Source organism: Solea solea, chromosome 19, assembly GCF_958295425.1.
Source record: "Solea solea chromosome 19, fSolSol10.1, whole genome shotgun sequence".
Lineage (NCBI taxonomy): Eukaryota > Metazoa > Chordata > Actinopteri > Pleuronectiformes > Soleidae > Solea > Solea solea.
The window spans coordinates 5540338-5556451 of NC_081152.1; the positions used below are offsets into that span (position 1 = coordinate 5540338).

Consider the following 16114-nt stretch of genomic DNA (forward strand, 5'->3'; position numbering starts at 1 on the left):
GCCCTGTATTACTTTAATGCATTTGCAGAAAGAGTCATGCAGGAAGAAATGCTCACTCACCTTCTGTGAGATTTTCCTACTGTATTCTCACACAGGCTTATTCAAACATTTTGACTGTGGAGCTACATGAAAGGAAGGGTTTTTTTTGCTCACTTAAACCCCCTGTGGACTGTCTCAGGACAATGTCCAGACTTGAGTGAATCTATAAAACATCTTAACGGGTCGTTCTTATGTCTGAAAACACAACAAAAACACATGAAAGGTGAAAGATGTGTTTTGAACTAAGGACACTGTGTCCAAACAACCAAAAACCTGGGAGCTCCTGAGACAGTCGTCTAAAGTTGCTGCAGCCTCACTGAATTAAGTAAGAATTAAGTAAAAGAAGTCATCTAAACAAAGACTGTGGATAACAAGCGCCACTTTTCCCTCGCCCCAGCTCTGCTGTTCGATACGTTTGTGGAGAGAGAAAGAAATTGCTGTGTCTTTGATTATCCTGTTCTTCACCAAATGATTCAGTGGCTTTGTCGGGATGATGGAGGTTCAAAGCTTATTTCCGTGGACAAAGACCAGTTTGGCCTACTTCTCTGACAGGCTCGCTGCAGTTGGAAAAGTTGAGGCGTTTTCATCTCGGTGCAATGAGAAAAACAGAACACGACGCAATGGATGCATGTCACAACATATGTGCATCGCATCAGACGCGCGTCTCCTTTGAAAAGAATGTATTTGTGCGTGCAAAAGATGCTGCTTTTGAATTCCCCCCCCAAGAGCCATAGCTGCCTCTAATTTCCACAGGATCTTGAGGGACATAAAGTATCACAGGCAGGTCACAGTCGCGGTTTAAGCATGAGCCTGACCACACATGGCTTTTAAATAAAACCATTACAATCTTTAAATCAATGCAATATCTGACCTTTGAGGTGACGAGCATGAGGGATGGTTCCGGCGGGGTCAGGTTTCTCATGCGTCTCTTGTATCTGCTGCACTTTTAGGACGTGTGTTCCGTGTGCTTGAGTCACCGGAGCATTGAAAGACAGCTGTGAGTGAACAAGTGCAGCCTGATTAGATCCAGCTCCCAGAGAGACTTTTAAAAATGCATGTGCTCTGACCAGAGGGTTATTTTAATGACCTCCAGTTTGGGAGTCAATTGTAGGCATTTTTTTTGGCCAGCCAGTTTACTTCAGTGAGACACAACCACACTTTCCTGCACTCTTTCTGATCTACCTCAATGTAAATCATTTTATATTCATTGTATTAATTAATGAAATCATAGAGATTGCATTGTGTACACAGTGCACACAGAGAGAGGGGTAAACACATGACTTGTGCCACTGATGCCAACGTGTCCATACATTCTATTAACGCCCTAATATAAATGTATATATATATATATATATCTTTTCTTTTCTTTTTTTCTTATTGTTCTTACAAAAAGAAAATCTTCTGTTTGTCTCTTGTAAATGTGTGCAACAGCTCTACGTGCCTTAAATTGCCCCTCAAGGACAAATAAAGTGTCCTTTGAACCGAATTAAATATGCGATGCAGAACATGCTTTACATCAGAGGAACTTTAATTTTCTAAATTCCTTGTGAAAATGACCACTTTTAAAGTTGCTCTAATAGGAAAAAGTGTTTTGTTTTATTTCTTTTTGGGCAAACTAAGTGTTGTAGAAGTGTATGATGAATTCATCTTTCAGGTAGTGACAGCATGAACCAGCTGTCATCTAGAAGAGGTTAAACCTCCAGTTGACATAAAAAGTCATCCAGCCATCAAGAGTTGACTATACCTGGCTGGGATAAGTTTATTGGTGTAAAGAATATAACATGTCCTGTCACTTCAAGAAAAGAACAAAAAAAACACACAATACAATCATTAGTTCCACATTAGCTGCACATGTATTCTTTACCAAGTGTAATTAATCATCAGGCCTCTCATTGAAAGTCATTTGAAGTGCTTAAAATGTAATTATTCAGTGATAAACATAACATTTCCAGAGACGGTGTGGAGATAAACCAAGGACATGACAAGGGTTTAGCCTCCCCCACCTCTAGAATATGCTGCTGTCAGGTTTGGAGGGCTCATTTGTTTAATGTGATTTCATGAAAGTCATCGTTGCATTGCGAAAGAACCACACGTGGCTGAGGGAAGGCAGAGAGGCACACGGGGAGTGAAAGGAGGAGGGTGCTCCAAACTCAACTTTAATTGAATCGGATGGAACAAAACCTTCTGCAATGCTTTGTCATCGTCTTCATGTCGCTTTCACTTCCTATTTAAATTATTGTAAATGTAGGTCATTACATATCCTTTCAGAAAAATAGAGTGTTTGGAGGTTGGAATTGAAATGACTTGAAAAGAATGTTTTTGTGTGTGTGTGTGTGTGTTATATTGAAGTTACCTTTCTGCAAATAAACACTATGCCTGTCAGCTCGACATCTTCAAACAGCTTGAAGCTCTCAGAGAGACGGATCTGCTGCATGTACACGGCTCCCCTGCTGCACATTTGATGCTGCTTTCAGTATATCATGACTTCATGTTATTTGCTCTGTCCTCTGGCTGGAAATTACAAAACAAGACCAAAGTTAGAAGGAAAAATCTGTGAGAAATGAAAATGACCATGATATGTCATCACAGATTGAATCAATTGAGATACTTCCCTGCAAATACAGTATATTTGCAATTTAATGTTTCATTTGCAGGCTGTTAAGTATGTTTACATGTCGATTTGGTGTTTTGGTCTGTTGTGCCACGCACCCAATAACACAGCGTATACTTTTCCCACAGTGAGCTGCAGCTGTGCTCCTGTGGATCCTTTTGTACGGAGCCCCCAGACACGAAATACTAATTTGTTCCCACGAAATAGGTAAAACGTGGGCACACATAATATTAATAACATTGCCATGAATTACCTGGAGAGTTGCACAAGTAAAGCGAGCGAAGACAGAGGTTGAAGCTTCGGGATGGACTGAGATGGTGTGATTGAGTTTTTATTTCAGGTTGGGAATGAGTTACAAAGATGTTCTCAGAAGCCTGACATTGCAAGTGTCGTTCCAAGGTAGGATTTGTATCCCCTGCTGCGGGAGTGCGCATGAACAAATTAGTGTTGTGTGCCTGGAAATGAATATTTTTCCCATGTCGCTTCGTAATTTTCTCCCAGACATGGAAGCAAAAACAGGTAGCTCGGTGGTAGAGTGAGTCGTCTTTCAACTTCAAGGTTGTAGGTTTGATTCCCAGCTCCGCTAGTTGTGAGCCTGTGAATGGGTATGAAAGATGAGTGATAGTAAATGCGCTGTGTGAAAGTGTGAGTGAATGGGTAAATGGCAAAAGTGCAGTGTAAAGCAGCTTTGAGTGATCATCAATAAATACAGACCATTTACCATTCAGCCAAGATCAGCGGTCATCCTTTTGCTGGTGGTTATTTATCGTACAACCTGTTATTGTGGCATTGTTGTTTCCTCTCGTCATGAGATAATTATCTGCTCTCCTTCAGTTTCAGTCTCCGTCTCTTGTTTACACTCGAAATGTAATCACAAAAGTTCAGTGTTGGAACACAGTGTGCAGAGTGGAACAACTTCTTATTTCTGTGTTTGGCAACCACAATCTTAGGGCTGCAACTAATGATTATTTTCATTATCAATCAATCTGTTTATCAATCAATTTATTTGAGACTAATTAGGTCCGTAAAATGTCATAAAATGTTCATGTCAAATGTCTTGTTTTGTCCACAAACCAAAATGATTCAGTTTTATATATATACTGTATGTATATATATATATATATATATATATATATATATGTGTATATATATATATATATATATATACATATACATATATATATATATATATATATATATATATATATGTATGTGTGTGGAGCAAAGAAACCAGAAAATATTCACATTTAACAAGCTGAAAAATCAATCAGAAAGCTTAGCTCAACTTAATTAAAACCTGTTTATCAATTATCATAGGGCTGGCGTACCCCTGAGCTAGGTATCCAGCCCCCATTGCTCCCCTGGTGCCTGGACGCTGCTCAGTGGCTGCCCACTGCTCCTAATTCTAGGAAGGTTCCTAGTAGAGGATGGGTTAAATGCAGAGATAGAATTTCCCTAAGGGATTAACAAAGTTGGCAAATAGTTGGCAAATAATTTAGTTATTGATTAGTAACCGATGAATCGAATAATCATTGCAGCGGACTAGAGTAAACATTGTTAAAGTTCAATATTTTCCACACATATCCTCTTAAACTGCTGTTTAATGGTGAACGCTGTGACCTTGACAGCAGGTAACCCCAGCACCAGCAGCAGACTGCCTGTAACGCCTGGTTGGCTGCTTAGGTGTGGTCTAGTTTACCATTGGTTGTTGCAATCTAAGTGGAACAAATTTGCCAATTAAGCAAATCCGTCTCCTGTCTTTCCCCCGGCGCTGGCTTATCAACCTCATTTGAGTCTGTCCTGTCCCTGCATTCTCATCAACATGTGCATCCCTCTATCGCTTCTCCCCAAAGGGGTGACTCTAGAACCGACGCAGTATGCAAATCACGCTCAGGGTTTATACGCTTTCCTGCAGTGAACAGTGGAAAGGAGTAAAAGAGGGGCGGAGTAAGAGAGAGATTAATCAAAGCAAAAACATGAGTCTGAAAAAGCGACCACAGTGCAAGACGATTATTTTAATTTGCTTTAGTGTAAGAACTCCTTCAGATAAGCGCCCATGAAAACCCACCGAAGACAGTTCAAATATATTCCACTGCTGCAAAGACTAAAGAGGCAATTATATGGTCAGTTACATTAAAGAAGACGAGGGTTTAATGAAGTTCCACCGCTCCTCCGTCTTGTGTCTTCTTTTCCTTTTTGTAACTGACCTTAAATACCCTTAAATACAGTAATGTGCTGGGAAATAAGAAACCGGCCTCTGTGATGAGTCATATTAAAGCAGCAGTCAGCAAGATGGTGAGGAAAAACTGTTGATTTAGTTTCACCTGCAGGTTTTCAAAACATGCTTTGGGATTATGGTTCTCTGAGCACACGGATGCTCTTCTTTGACACACAACAAATGACCTTGGGCAATCTCTCTGTTTCTGACTATCTCAGCTGATATTAAGACATGTTTAATTGCCCAACGTTCTTTGATATTCTGTCCTTCTAAAGTTTCCAGTGGTACACAAGCTTCCTCTGGTTGTGTTCTACTGTATATACCAGGGGTGTCAAACAAATTTTTTTTCATTGGCCACATACAGCACAATTTGATCTCAAGTGGGCCGGACCAGTAAAAATAGCAAAATAATAGCATAATAACCTATGAACAACAAGAACTCCTTTGTTTTTTCTCCTTTGTTTTACATTTAATGAAGGATATTTTTACAAAACATGAAATTTCTTGAGAAATATAAGTGCAATTTCAACAATATCATGCCTAAATGTACTATTTACACATCACACTGGATCTATAAAGGCACAAACATGTATCTGTTATCCTATCAGGTATCTGGAAGTGAAAAATATTGTATTTGACATTACGTTTAGATTGTTATCGTAGTGTGAAATTTTAACAAATTCATCCTGTGGGCCGGATTGGACCCTCTGGCGGGCCGGTTCTGGCCCCCGGGCCATATGTTTGACACCCCTGGTATATACCCTCATATTTTGAAGAGAATAAGTGCACTGTGCAGATTTAAAGGTATTAACCCTTCCCTTATTTTCCATAGTGCATCAATACAATGTGTACTTTATTATTACATATTTATTTTACAAATCCACACCACCCACTCGTCCTCTTAGCGTTTGCTATTGGAGCTTCATGCAAAAATAAAAAGGTCTTTCTCTCATATATTGTGACTAAGAGTTGAATCTGAATCTGAGGTCACACCAACAGTTCTAGTACTGGGGAGTTTTTCTGTTTTTTTGTTTTTTTTGCCGTATAGCACAGCGTGAGTAATGCTTGGTGAAGGGCAGATCGATGCCACAGTAACTGATACTCCAACACCCAAATACAACTCCCTTATTTTCAATACCAACTAAAAAGGATTGATTAGAAAATTGCCGTCTTTTGAAGTGTGACTGCGCGGTTCTGGCAAACACACAATGCTCTTAACAGCGCGTTTGTGCCGCTGAAAGGACCCAGCTGTGCTCCTTCACTCTGTCCCTTGTATCTCGTCTCTCGATTTACTGATATATGTTGAAGATTTTTTTCTTTTCACGTGTTCAATTGATCTGAATGATGTCTGAAACCTGTATGCATCATATTTTATTGTATAATGTATTGTTATTATGCTGTTCACCAAATTTCCCATCAATAAGAAACACATTTAGAGCAAGAATTCAGCGTTGGTACATTATAAATAAGGAAAACAACCTCATTGTTTGTGCTGTTTTAATGATTCATGTAATCATTGCAGGGGAGTAGGCAGTAGTTACAACTACTTATTTTTACTTGCTGCAATGTGATGGAAATTAGATTTCTCGTTAGTTTTTGCTTCAGGCGAGCCGTGCAGTTTGCACACCTTTTTTTCACCTCAAGTGACATATTATCCACTTAATGTTGAAACATTTAATTTTAACAACCTTCGGGTCAAACCATCAAGCTCATTTCCTGCACCTTTCTGTGAATGTGCCTCATGTTTTAAAAGAAAACAAAGGGTAGGGAGTTCACTGCCGCTGTATTTGTTTTCCTCAACAACAACAACAACAGACTAGTACTTTCAAGTCATTTAAAATCCCATCCCTTGATGCACTGAAGTAGAGTTTGTGCCAAACAAGGAGGGAAGCCAGTTGCCATAAAACACCAAAAAAGAAGAGATTTCTTCTGAATATATGTTGAAGTTATAAAAGTTACTCTATAAGACAAATGAAATGACTAACTTTTATTAACTAGGTGACCTTTTCTTGCTGGTAGGAAACTAAATATAGCCTCACTTTCAGTTAACATGACAATAGCAGTAAAGAAAGCAGACTGGAGCTGCAGTATGATTCTTCTTGATGTCATTTATAGCTCGTATTTGACTACAACCTGTCAGCGGGTTCAAAAAGTCAGCCCTTCATTATCTAAAGGCTGTGTCTCTCTGTGTGACTTTAGAGAGCCCACTAAGGTGGAATCTTGATAAATAATACACAGACGAGCTACGACCCGGTTAGAACAACAGAGCTTGCCTCTGTCATCTTCTCCCAAAAGAGACTGCAGAATTTGCAGAGAGGGTGATAAAACACAAACCTCCTACTTCTCAAGGTTAATTCCACACTTCACAGAGAGTGGAAGGGGCTGCAGTCGGCTAGAGTGGGTAAACAGTCACTGTAATGCCAGAGCTTGCTCTATATTTCAATGAACAGAGTGTACATCCGCGATAGATGAAGACAAAATTAAGATACGTAAGATTTGTCGCGATTAAAATGAAAATAATACATTTAAGGACGGCAGCACAAGGATTCATTTGACATTGAAGGTGTGAAATACTAAAGAGGGAAATATAGGGCTGAGCGATTCATTGATTAAAGGGAATAATTCAAATGAACGGTTTCGGACGATTTGTTTCTCTTTAGCTTCAACCACCACTTCCCTTTGGCTTCTCTACCATCTGACCTGAATAACCACGATGCCAGCACTCTTGTCTTTGCAGCAATCACACCCAGGTTCATGACCCGGTCGGAACAAGGGCCTTTCTGCTTGGAGTTTGCATGTTTTCTCCATGTGACCCATCCCCCCGCGACTCTCACGTTGAGGATAAAGCGGTAGAAAATGGATGGATGGATGGATATTCTATGTTTACATTTGGTTGCACTTAAACCTCAAGATGAGAGTCATGTTAAAAATGAATGCAAACTTCTTTTAAATAATTTTTATAATTCGTCTGTTGTGTTTTGTAAGAAGAAAAAACAACATTGGTGAACTATTTTTTATGCCATATCACCGAACCTTAGGGAAATATAATGAAATGGATTGATAGAGTGACCGATGCAGTCCACTAGTGTAGTGTAGTCCACTTTAGTCCCATTAAAGGCTCATGATGAAACACTTCTTTAGCCATTAAAAGAAAACTTGTGACTCCTGGTTTATCGATTTCCCAGATCTATTTTTTCATCCAGGATGCTTCCGTCCAGGGAGTACAGCAATCTTTGAGTTTGTTGGCTGTTGGCAAAAGGACCCTGTCCTCCATAAACACACACACACACACACACACACACACACTCACTCACCGGAGTGCAAACATATGGAGCCCCCAGTGGGGTGGAGTTTTTAATCCTCAAATACACTGCCATAAATCAAACCCCACTCCCTCGTGTCCTGGCTCGTCTCTCTCAATGAAAAGCTCAAGCCAGTGGCACATTAAGAGCAATTTACAGGGCCGGCCATGCGAGGAGAGAAGCGTCAACAGAGCGTCCTTTATTTTGTAATTCCTTATTACTTTCACTCACTACACGGTCACTGAATTGGTAACAGTCGAGAAAGTGACCTAATGTATCACTTAGTGCATGTCACTCATGTTGTACCTTTTTCCCACAATCCCATTATCTGGGTATAACCTGACAGGTGCTATTCTGTCCACCCCACTAATATCAGACGAGTTGACGTACAGTTGGGTGATTGGACAAATTGATGGACCTTTTTTTTTTGCCTCTTTGGCATTTTGTTTTGTTAATAGTCGTCTGTTTCATTGAGAATTCAACTCTATAAATAGCATATGAGAATAGGAACCGGCTCTTATTATGTTATGTTATATTATTCAGTCAATCAGTCCCTCTCTCTCTCACTCACTCACATACACACACAGGTTTGTGCTGCTATTTTTCCCCAGAACATTTTACCTCTAACATTAACCAGTTCCTCAGAAATAAGCTTCTGCCAGGTTTAGCTCCCGATGCGGAATACTGGTCCAGACAAGGGCAATGTTTTATGCCAGAAAAGGTCATAAAGAGGTAACAAATACAAGTGTATACACACACACACACACACACACACGTGGTGAACAAATACAGTATAAATGGACACATCTGTTAAATGAGACTGGGTAAAAACAATATTGTTGTTACTTGGTCTCTGGAATCAGTGTACTTTCATTTCAGTGCTGTGTCTTGAACCTGAAAATTGACTCTTATCCTGGGGGGGGGGGGTGAGTTTTTTGTGTCTGCTCACTGAACACACACACACGGAGAATGGCTCACACACAAATACATTTGTAATCTCAGACAGAGTAAATACAACGTCATTTGGTCTTCAGGAATAGATGTGATGTCGGTTATATTCGGAGGCTTTGTCCATCTGACAACGTCCTTCTTCGTTTCTGTGCACAGTACACACGCACCTGCATGTACTGTCTATATCATCAGTTACTGGTTGTTTCTCCTTCCATTTTATGTGCTGAAACAACAATCACCATGTCTGTATTGGCATGTGACACATTGACTCAGACACAACAATTTGAAGTCTTTGACATCCTAACTTTTCATTCTCAGCAGATTGTTTGAGGTAATAGGTCATTATGATCTCGAAACCCAGCAGGCGGTTTTCTTGAACATGCAGGTCATGAAGTCTCCGTCAAATGTTGACTTCCTCATTAGCTCTCTCATTTCTGGCACACTTTGTACCCTCAGCCTGTGCAACAAATGTCACCAGTGACGTACTCTGCAAATTGTGGACAATTTTGCTCACATTATTTCTCAGTTGGGGTTTATTCATCATAATGTTCAGACACCACATGGTTCAAAAATGATTAAAAAAAAAAGGTTTTTATAAATAGCTATGCTTTCAGCAATCACTCACTGAATGGAAGTGTTTTTCTGGAGTGCTTAATAGCAGAATATCATAATGTGTAACTTTGATGAAAGTATTTTCTGTTATTTTCTATGTTATGACTATAGGAAATGACTTTTTACTCAAACGCATGAACTCTGCTGTTTTCAGGTGGAATGGCTGAAAAACGATGAGCCTCTGAACTCCGACGGCGTCATCGATACAAGAGGCGACCACAATCTCATCATCTCTGACGCACGCTTATCTGATTCGGGAAACTATACCTGTGTGGCCAGCAACATTGTGGCCAAAAGACGCAGCGCCACAGCCACTGTTGTTGTCTTTGGTAAGACTTTCAAATTCCATAACCCATTAGCATGACGTACGATTTGTGTCTCAGCCAGAGAGACACAAGAGACGGTCGCTTCGGGTTTGCAGCCGGGATCAAAACAATGTCAGACAGCTTTCTACTGTGCATCAAAATATCAGCTTTCACCGCAGAAGTGCGCTGTCAAACTGGCCGCTCAGGCAAATTCCCTAAAGTCATTAATATAAAAGCAGTGCTCAAACACAGTGTGTGGCCTTTTTCCCTCTCAAGAGTCTAATGAGCAGGTAATGGGCCAGCGATCCCTCATGTGTAAAAACAAGGAGACACCGGCGCAATATTTACAAGAACTCAATTATTAATGATGGAAAGGCCCTGACATTGGCTGTCACAATGCCCCGGCTTTAATCTGCCAGTTAAACACCTTGTGTGGAAGGCGTTAGCTGCAAGACAGCATTTTTTTTTATATCCCTGTAGAGCTCGCCTGAGACAAAGGAGAATAAGTGGAATTATTATATGTCATTCTAGCACGAGCACACTGTGTTAATTGGAGCGTTATAATACCTCACTTCCTGTTATTCTTTGCCAAGAAGGCATTTTGCGTCTATGTTAATGGATGTGATTCTCTCTGACAGTCGCTGAGGCCCGTCAGTCATTCAGTTCCAAAACAGTCGTGGAATCTCAGACAGGCATGTTGTGCCCATAGTTTCAGACGGATGTATAATGGCGGAGTACAAGGCGTTTTTTTGTTCCTTTGTGACAGCAAATGAGCTAATTATTCAGTCATCCCGCAACAGTCGGGCAATACATCAGAGGTATGTGAAGGGACGACATCACTGATCATCTCTGGGTTGTTTTGTTTTTTTTTCCCTTGACAAGACGTTCACTGTCACCTCAGGGACACCTGCGATGCACACACACACACACACACACACACACACAAGTGCTGCTTTTCATGATAAGGAAATACATTGTTCTCCACAAAAGGCAGTCCACTTTTACCATTAATTTAATTTCTCCTTTTTCTTTTGCACATACAGTGAACGGTGGGTGGTCGTCATGGACTGACTGGTCCCCCTGTAACGTCCGCTGTGGTCGCGGTGTGCAGAAACGCTCCCGCACTTGCACAAACCCAGCTCCTCTCAACGGGGGAGCCTTTTGTGAGGGCATGTCGGTGCAGAAAAGCACCTGCAACGCAGTGTGCCCAGGTAAGCACAGAGACACAGTGCTGTTGGTGTTTGGGCATGTTTTTGTTTGTTTTTTTTAAAGCTTGCTGAAGCATTTTTCATTATCACGACCCACTTAGCCACCACCACCACCACCAGGCTTTCTGCAATGGCACTTTTCCAATATACAGTTCTAGTACGACTCGGCTCTACGTCGGCATGCCGTTTGCCACTACTATAGTACCTCATCGATGTGGGCGGGGTCGTCGTAGCACGGCTGCGCGAAAACGCCGTTGATGCCGTTTTATGTGCAACACAACAGGCAACAATTGCTTTTTGTGTACTGAATCATTAGAATCAGTTAATTAAAAAGATGTGTTCAGTACTTCAAAGCACAGACTCCATCTGACACAGTCGCAGCTGAATGGGTTGTGATTCGGCTCACAGTGCTGTACACTAGACTCTTCTGTTGAATATTGAGATTTTAGAGACTTCCTTGCTTAATCTTGGGGATTAACACGTGTTTCCAAGTCTGACAGTCAGCGGCCGGCAGTCTGTTGACATCACATTTACTTTAAAAAAGTAATCCATTATAGTTAGTAGTTACTTCGCCCAAAAAGTAACTGAGTTACTGCATTTTAACAGTAACTAGTTACCAGGGAAAGTAATTATTGCGTTCCTTTTTTAATGTTCAAATATGTCAAAGAATTTCGTTCCTCCCCAATGGAACTTTAAATTCAACTGTATGTTCAATTATCACTTCACCCCATGAAGTATTGCTCTGTGTGTCTATTTGTTTGTGTTTCCGCACTTTCCAATATGACCAACAGAGGCTGCCAGAGGCTTGTTGCGTGAATGGGGTGAAGTTTGCCATCTCTGATTGCCTTGTTTATAATAAATTGCTCGGGTTAGGGTTATCTCGGCTAACACCAGTGTTCTTGGCCACTAGAGATGCTTCATGAGATTAGAATTGCCTACGACTGACGTGGACAAACACTTTGTTCCTGGGCATAATGTACATTTTACATATACATTCTTGCCTTTTATCTCAATGAGGGAATAGTATTGTCGGTACTTCCCGTTTGAAAATGTTACCTTACATTTTAACAGTAACAGGAATAACGCTGATGTTATTCCCATCACTGCATTTCAGTATCGGCTCAGCTCACTTGGAACCTCACCACAAAGGTACTAAAAAAGCACAAGGTATACCAGGTACCAGGTGCTATCTCTAATGGAATAATGGAGTCGAACCAAGTAGTTTCTAGAACTGTATAATGGAAAAGCACCATTACTCATATAAAGAGGGGACAACAGAAGCTATGCACTGGAGCTAAGTGGTCTATCCTTTGAAGCTTCCAAATGGCAAATCAACAAAAAGAACTCAATTAGCCTCAATTGCCTGTACTCAAATGTTAAGATTTATTATAGCGTAGGTTTGTATACAGAGCAGATTTTCTGGCACAGCTCACATGCTGACAGCCTGACCAACGAGTTTTTTAACATGAAGAAAAACTAACTACCCCAAACATCACGTCATGTGATTTAAGTCTCCATCCTGCTGTTTATATGACTAACCCATACCCAAAATGATCAAATGCTGCAGTGAAACAAATGTAAAAGTGTCATCCGCACCTTTACAGATGAATTTCTGGGGGAAATATGACACAAGAAAGGTCTGCAAATGTGGTCGTGTGTGTCAACTTGAATCCCTTCACGTCTGTTGACACACCGTACTGCTGCCTCACCACCAGGAAATGGTCAGGGATTAAATGAAACATCTGTGACAGGTGGCTCCCAGCTGACGATCCTGTAGCTGGACCTTTGGCACTGACGCAGGTGCAACAGGCAGAAATGGCTTTGGCATCATTTTAGCAGCTTCATCTTCTGCAGGACCTGCCACTGTTAAGTTCTGGATCTGAAATATACCCTTTTGGCGGTCTATATATCAGCCACGGATCTATTTTTGGTTTGGCCACTGTTTTCTCTGCCTCCTTCGCTTTAGCGGAGTCCTTCAAGTGTTTGTGATAAGGACAGTCACCTAAACGGCAAATAAATTCTTTACAGTGGAACTTTTTGTAAGTCTGTTTCTTTTTCGGAACTTCTTTGACGGGGGCTTTGTGCGGGGCAGCCAGCTGTGCCAGCCTCGCTTCTGTTGTCCGGACCGCCTGAAACTGGCGTGTCTCCACGCTGTCGTCACGCGACGGAGCTGGAGGCGGCGGGGGGAACAAAGGGGATGACGGCGATGATGGTGGGAGTGGTGGTGAAGGCGGAGGTGAAAGTGATGTTAGCGATGACAGCGGCGGTGACGGCGGAGGTGAAAGGGATGCTAGTGATTGTGGTAGAACGGGTAAAACATCTGCATTCATTCTCTCCCATAGATGTGGCAGACAGGTTTTCTCCCATTGCTCCTGAAAGTGAAAAACCGCCTCATCGGTGTCTCTTTTGTCATCATTCTTGGAAAGGTACATTTGTTGCACATGTGTGGCGAGAAATTCCAAAGGGTCTTCCGGCTCTGCCAGGACTGCTGCTCTGGACAAACACGTCAAGATGCTTTTTAGTCCACATGGTGCTAAATGACTAGCAGCCAAACTATGTGGACTTTGCATATTCAGTTGAATTCAGTTTTCCTTTTCTCCTTTGCTGTTTTATGGCAGTTGGCATCTGTAATGTTCTTCTTCTAATTTATTCTAAGATTTCCGGGCAGGGTACACGGCGTGAGATCTATAATGTCACATTGCTGCCTCCTTCATATTTCCTTTTCACACCTTAATGTGTGTGTCTTTGGTTTGGTTTTCATGTTTAGCTCACATGATATTACTTTGATGTGCATTAACATACATCAAAGGGGTCATGTGACATCATGAAGGGAGAAATTCCATCTATAAATTCCATGAAAAACAATACACGAAAAGAATAAGAAAAGACTACTTGTTTCAAGGATTCCTTAAATGGATCACCAGCAGGTGTTTGGTTTGGCTGCATTTGTTTCTGAGGAAGTTTAAAATGACTGAGGTTCATTGAATGCACCTCTGCATTAGCGCTCATGTTTAGATCCAGCAGTGATCTGCACCATTTAATTTGTGTTTATACAGTTGTTTCATATAATGTGTAAGTTTTTTTGCATTAAAATAGCTTAAATAATATTACTAATTGTTACTACTAATATATATAATATATCTTTGAGTAGCCAAAATGTTTTCAGCAGTTTGAAATCTATACAAATCTGAATGTAAATTGAAAGTAACCCACTGTTGTGACCTCTGCCTCACACAGGGAGGGCGGAGCTGCTGCTGTGTTTTACATATGGTTTGTTTTTGAAAATTGCCATAAATAATACACTTTTAAATACTCTACATCCGCCTCTGTATTCAATAAAATTCCAGGACTCTTCAGTGGGAGGTTGCGCCCATGCTGGTCCTGCAAATATTTCACAACAGGCATCTTGCAGACGACAGAAAATGAATGGGATCAGGAAGCGTAAATACTACGACACTTGTGTTTGTGACACATGCAACAGATAGATGCATTGATGCTGCTCAGTAGAGCTGAGATTCAGCCGTGGGTGCAGCAGTGATCACAGCTGTAGTGAGGCGTGTGATCATGCGTTTCAGTCGCTACGAAACCACTTGTTTTAATAAACCAACCAGTTTAATAAAAGAGTGTGTGTAATCTGTAGAATACACTACGGTAACAGTACATGTACAACCCTAGTGATTTATAGGAGTTTTCACTCTCTGGCAGACGTGGCATAAGAAGAAGCCAGGTGAATAATATGAGTTACTGCTTGATCACTTACTATTTACCCACAATATGGTGACAGGAATTGTCACAGTGAAATTGTCCTTTGAATAATTGGCAGCATAATGACTCTTCTTTTGCCACAAAGACGTAATAAGCTGATGTAAATGTTTTTATAATGAGTGCTTAGATTGCTCCACTTCAGTACCACAGACTGTTTTTCTATATTTAACCAGGGACTTCAGATCTATTAATTCCATTTTTCTTTCTTAAGTATTCCTTTTTATTCATTTATTTAAATGCTGTATTTTTGTCCATGAAGTTTGCTGTCTTATTTTATATGCAATATTTTATCAGGCAACATAATGGCCTGTAAGATCTTTCTGACATTTGGAGTGGGGGAAACACTTGGCCGTTTCCATGGTTATTTTGACAGTGGTTTTTATCTGAAATCTGATGCAGTAGACCTTTAAAAACTGCAAATGAAGAGAAAGTATATGTGAAACGTGGAGAAAACAGAAACAAACAGTTGGATCTTCGGTTGTGAGAAGAAGAGAGAGCAGCATTTCCACTTATCAGAACTGCCGTGTAATCGACTCTGGCCAAGTGGTTTTCTTCTTCTTTCAGACAAGACCAAATTTATGATTTCAGCCACAGCACCTCTATAAAGAGAAATACTCATCAGGTTTAAGAGAAAAAGTTATCAGGGAAAGGCAATGCACTCTTCCAAACATTATCTCCCACTTGCCAGCAGCCTTCTTCTGAAGGCTTCCTTTTCTGCATCTGGGTTTGAACATAAACGCGGTGCATTTGCGTTTAGATTAGCGGGAAGGAGAGGACTTTGAGAGCATTCGTAGATGGAAAGGAGACTTGACAGGGTATGGCGTAAACAGAGCGTCTTCATGGTCCATGTCAGCTCCCAGAGGAAGGATGTTTTTGCAAATTTAACTGCAGCGCTTACCTTGAAAATGTTCTCTGCAGCTTCACAGAACTATGACTCAGCGGAGGACTTTTTTGTCGTATCAGCCGCTAAGAAAAATGGACTGTATTTTCTCCATTCTCTCACGTGTTTGTGCGGATTTGTTCATGCATGTGCACATGTTGGAGGTCTGCCCTTCAGGAACTGTCAAAATGTCAAAATTGAGTTTGTGTGTGGAGGTAGGAAT

The 16114-nt window shown here is 40.9% G+C and overlaps 1 protein-coding gene across 3 annotated transcripts in view; it reads left to right on the forward strand.

Moving 5' to 3' along the window:
* LOC131446295 (netrin receptor UNC5D-like) overlaps positions 1–16114 on the forward strand; it is a 197249-nt gene that overhangs the window by 141979 nt on the left and 39156 nt on the right. For all 3 annotated transcript variants that reach the window (XM_058617442.1, XM_058617441.1, XM_058617440.1), the window contains exons 5-6: positions 9888–10062; positions 11082–11249. In XM_058617442.1, the coding sequence (XP_058473425.1) occupies positions 9888–10062; positions 11082–11249 (343 nt within the window). The remainder of the gene's footprint in view (positions 1–9887; positions 10063–11081; positions 11250–16114) is intronic.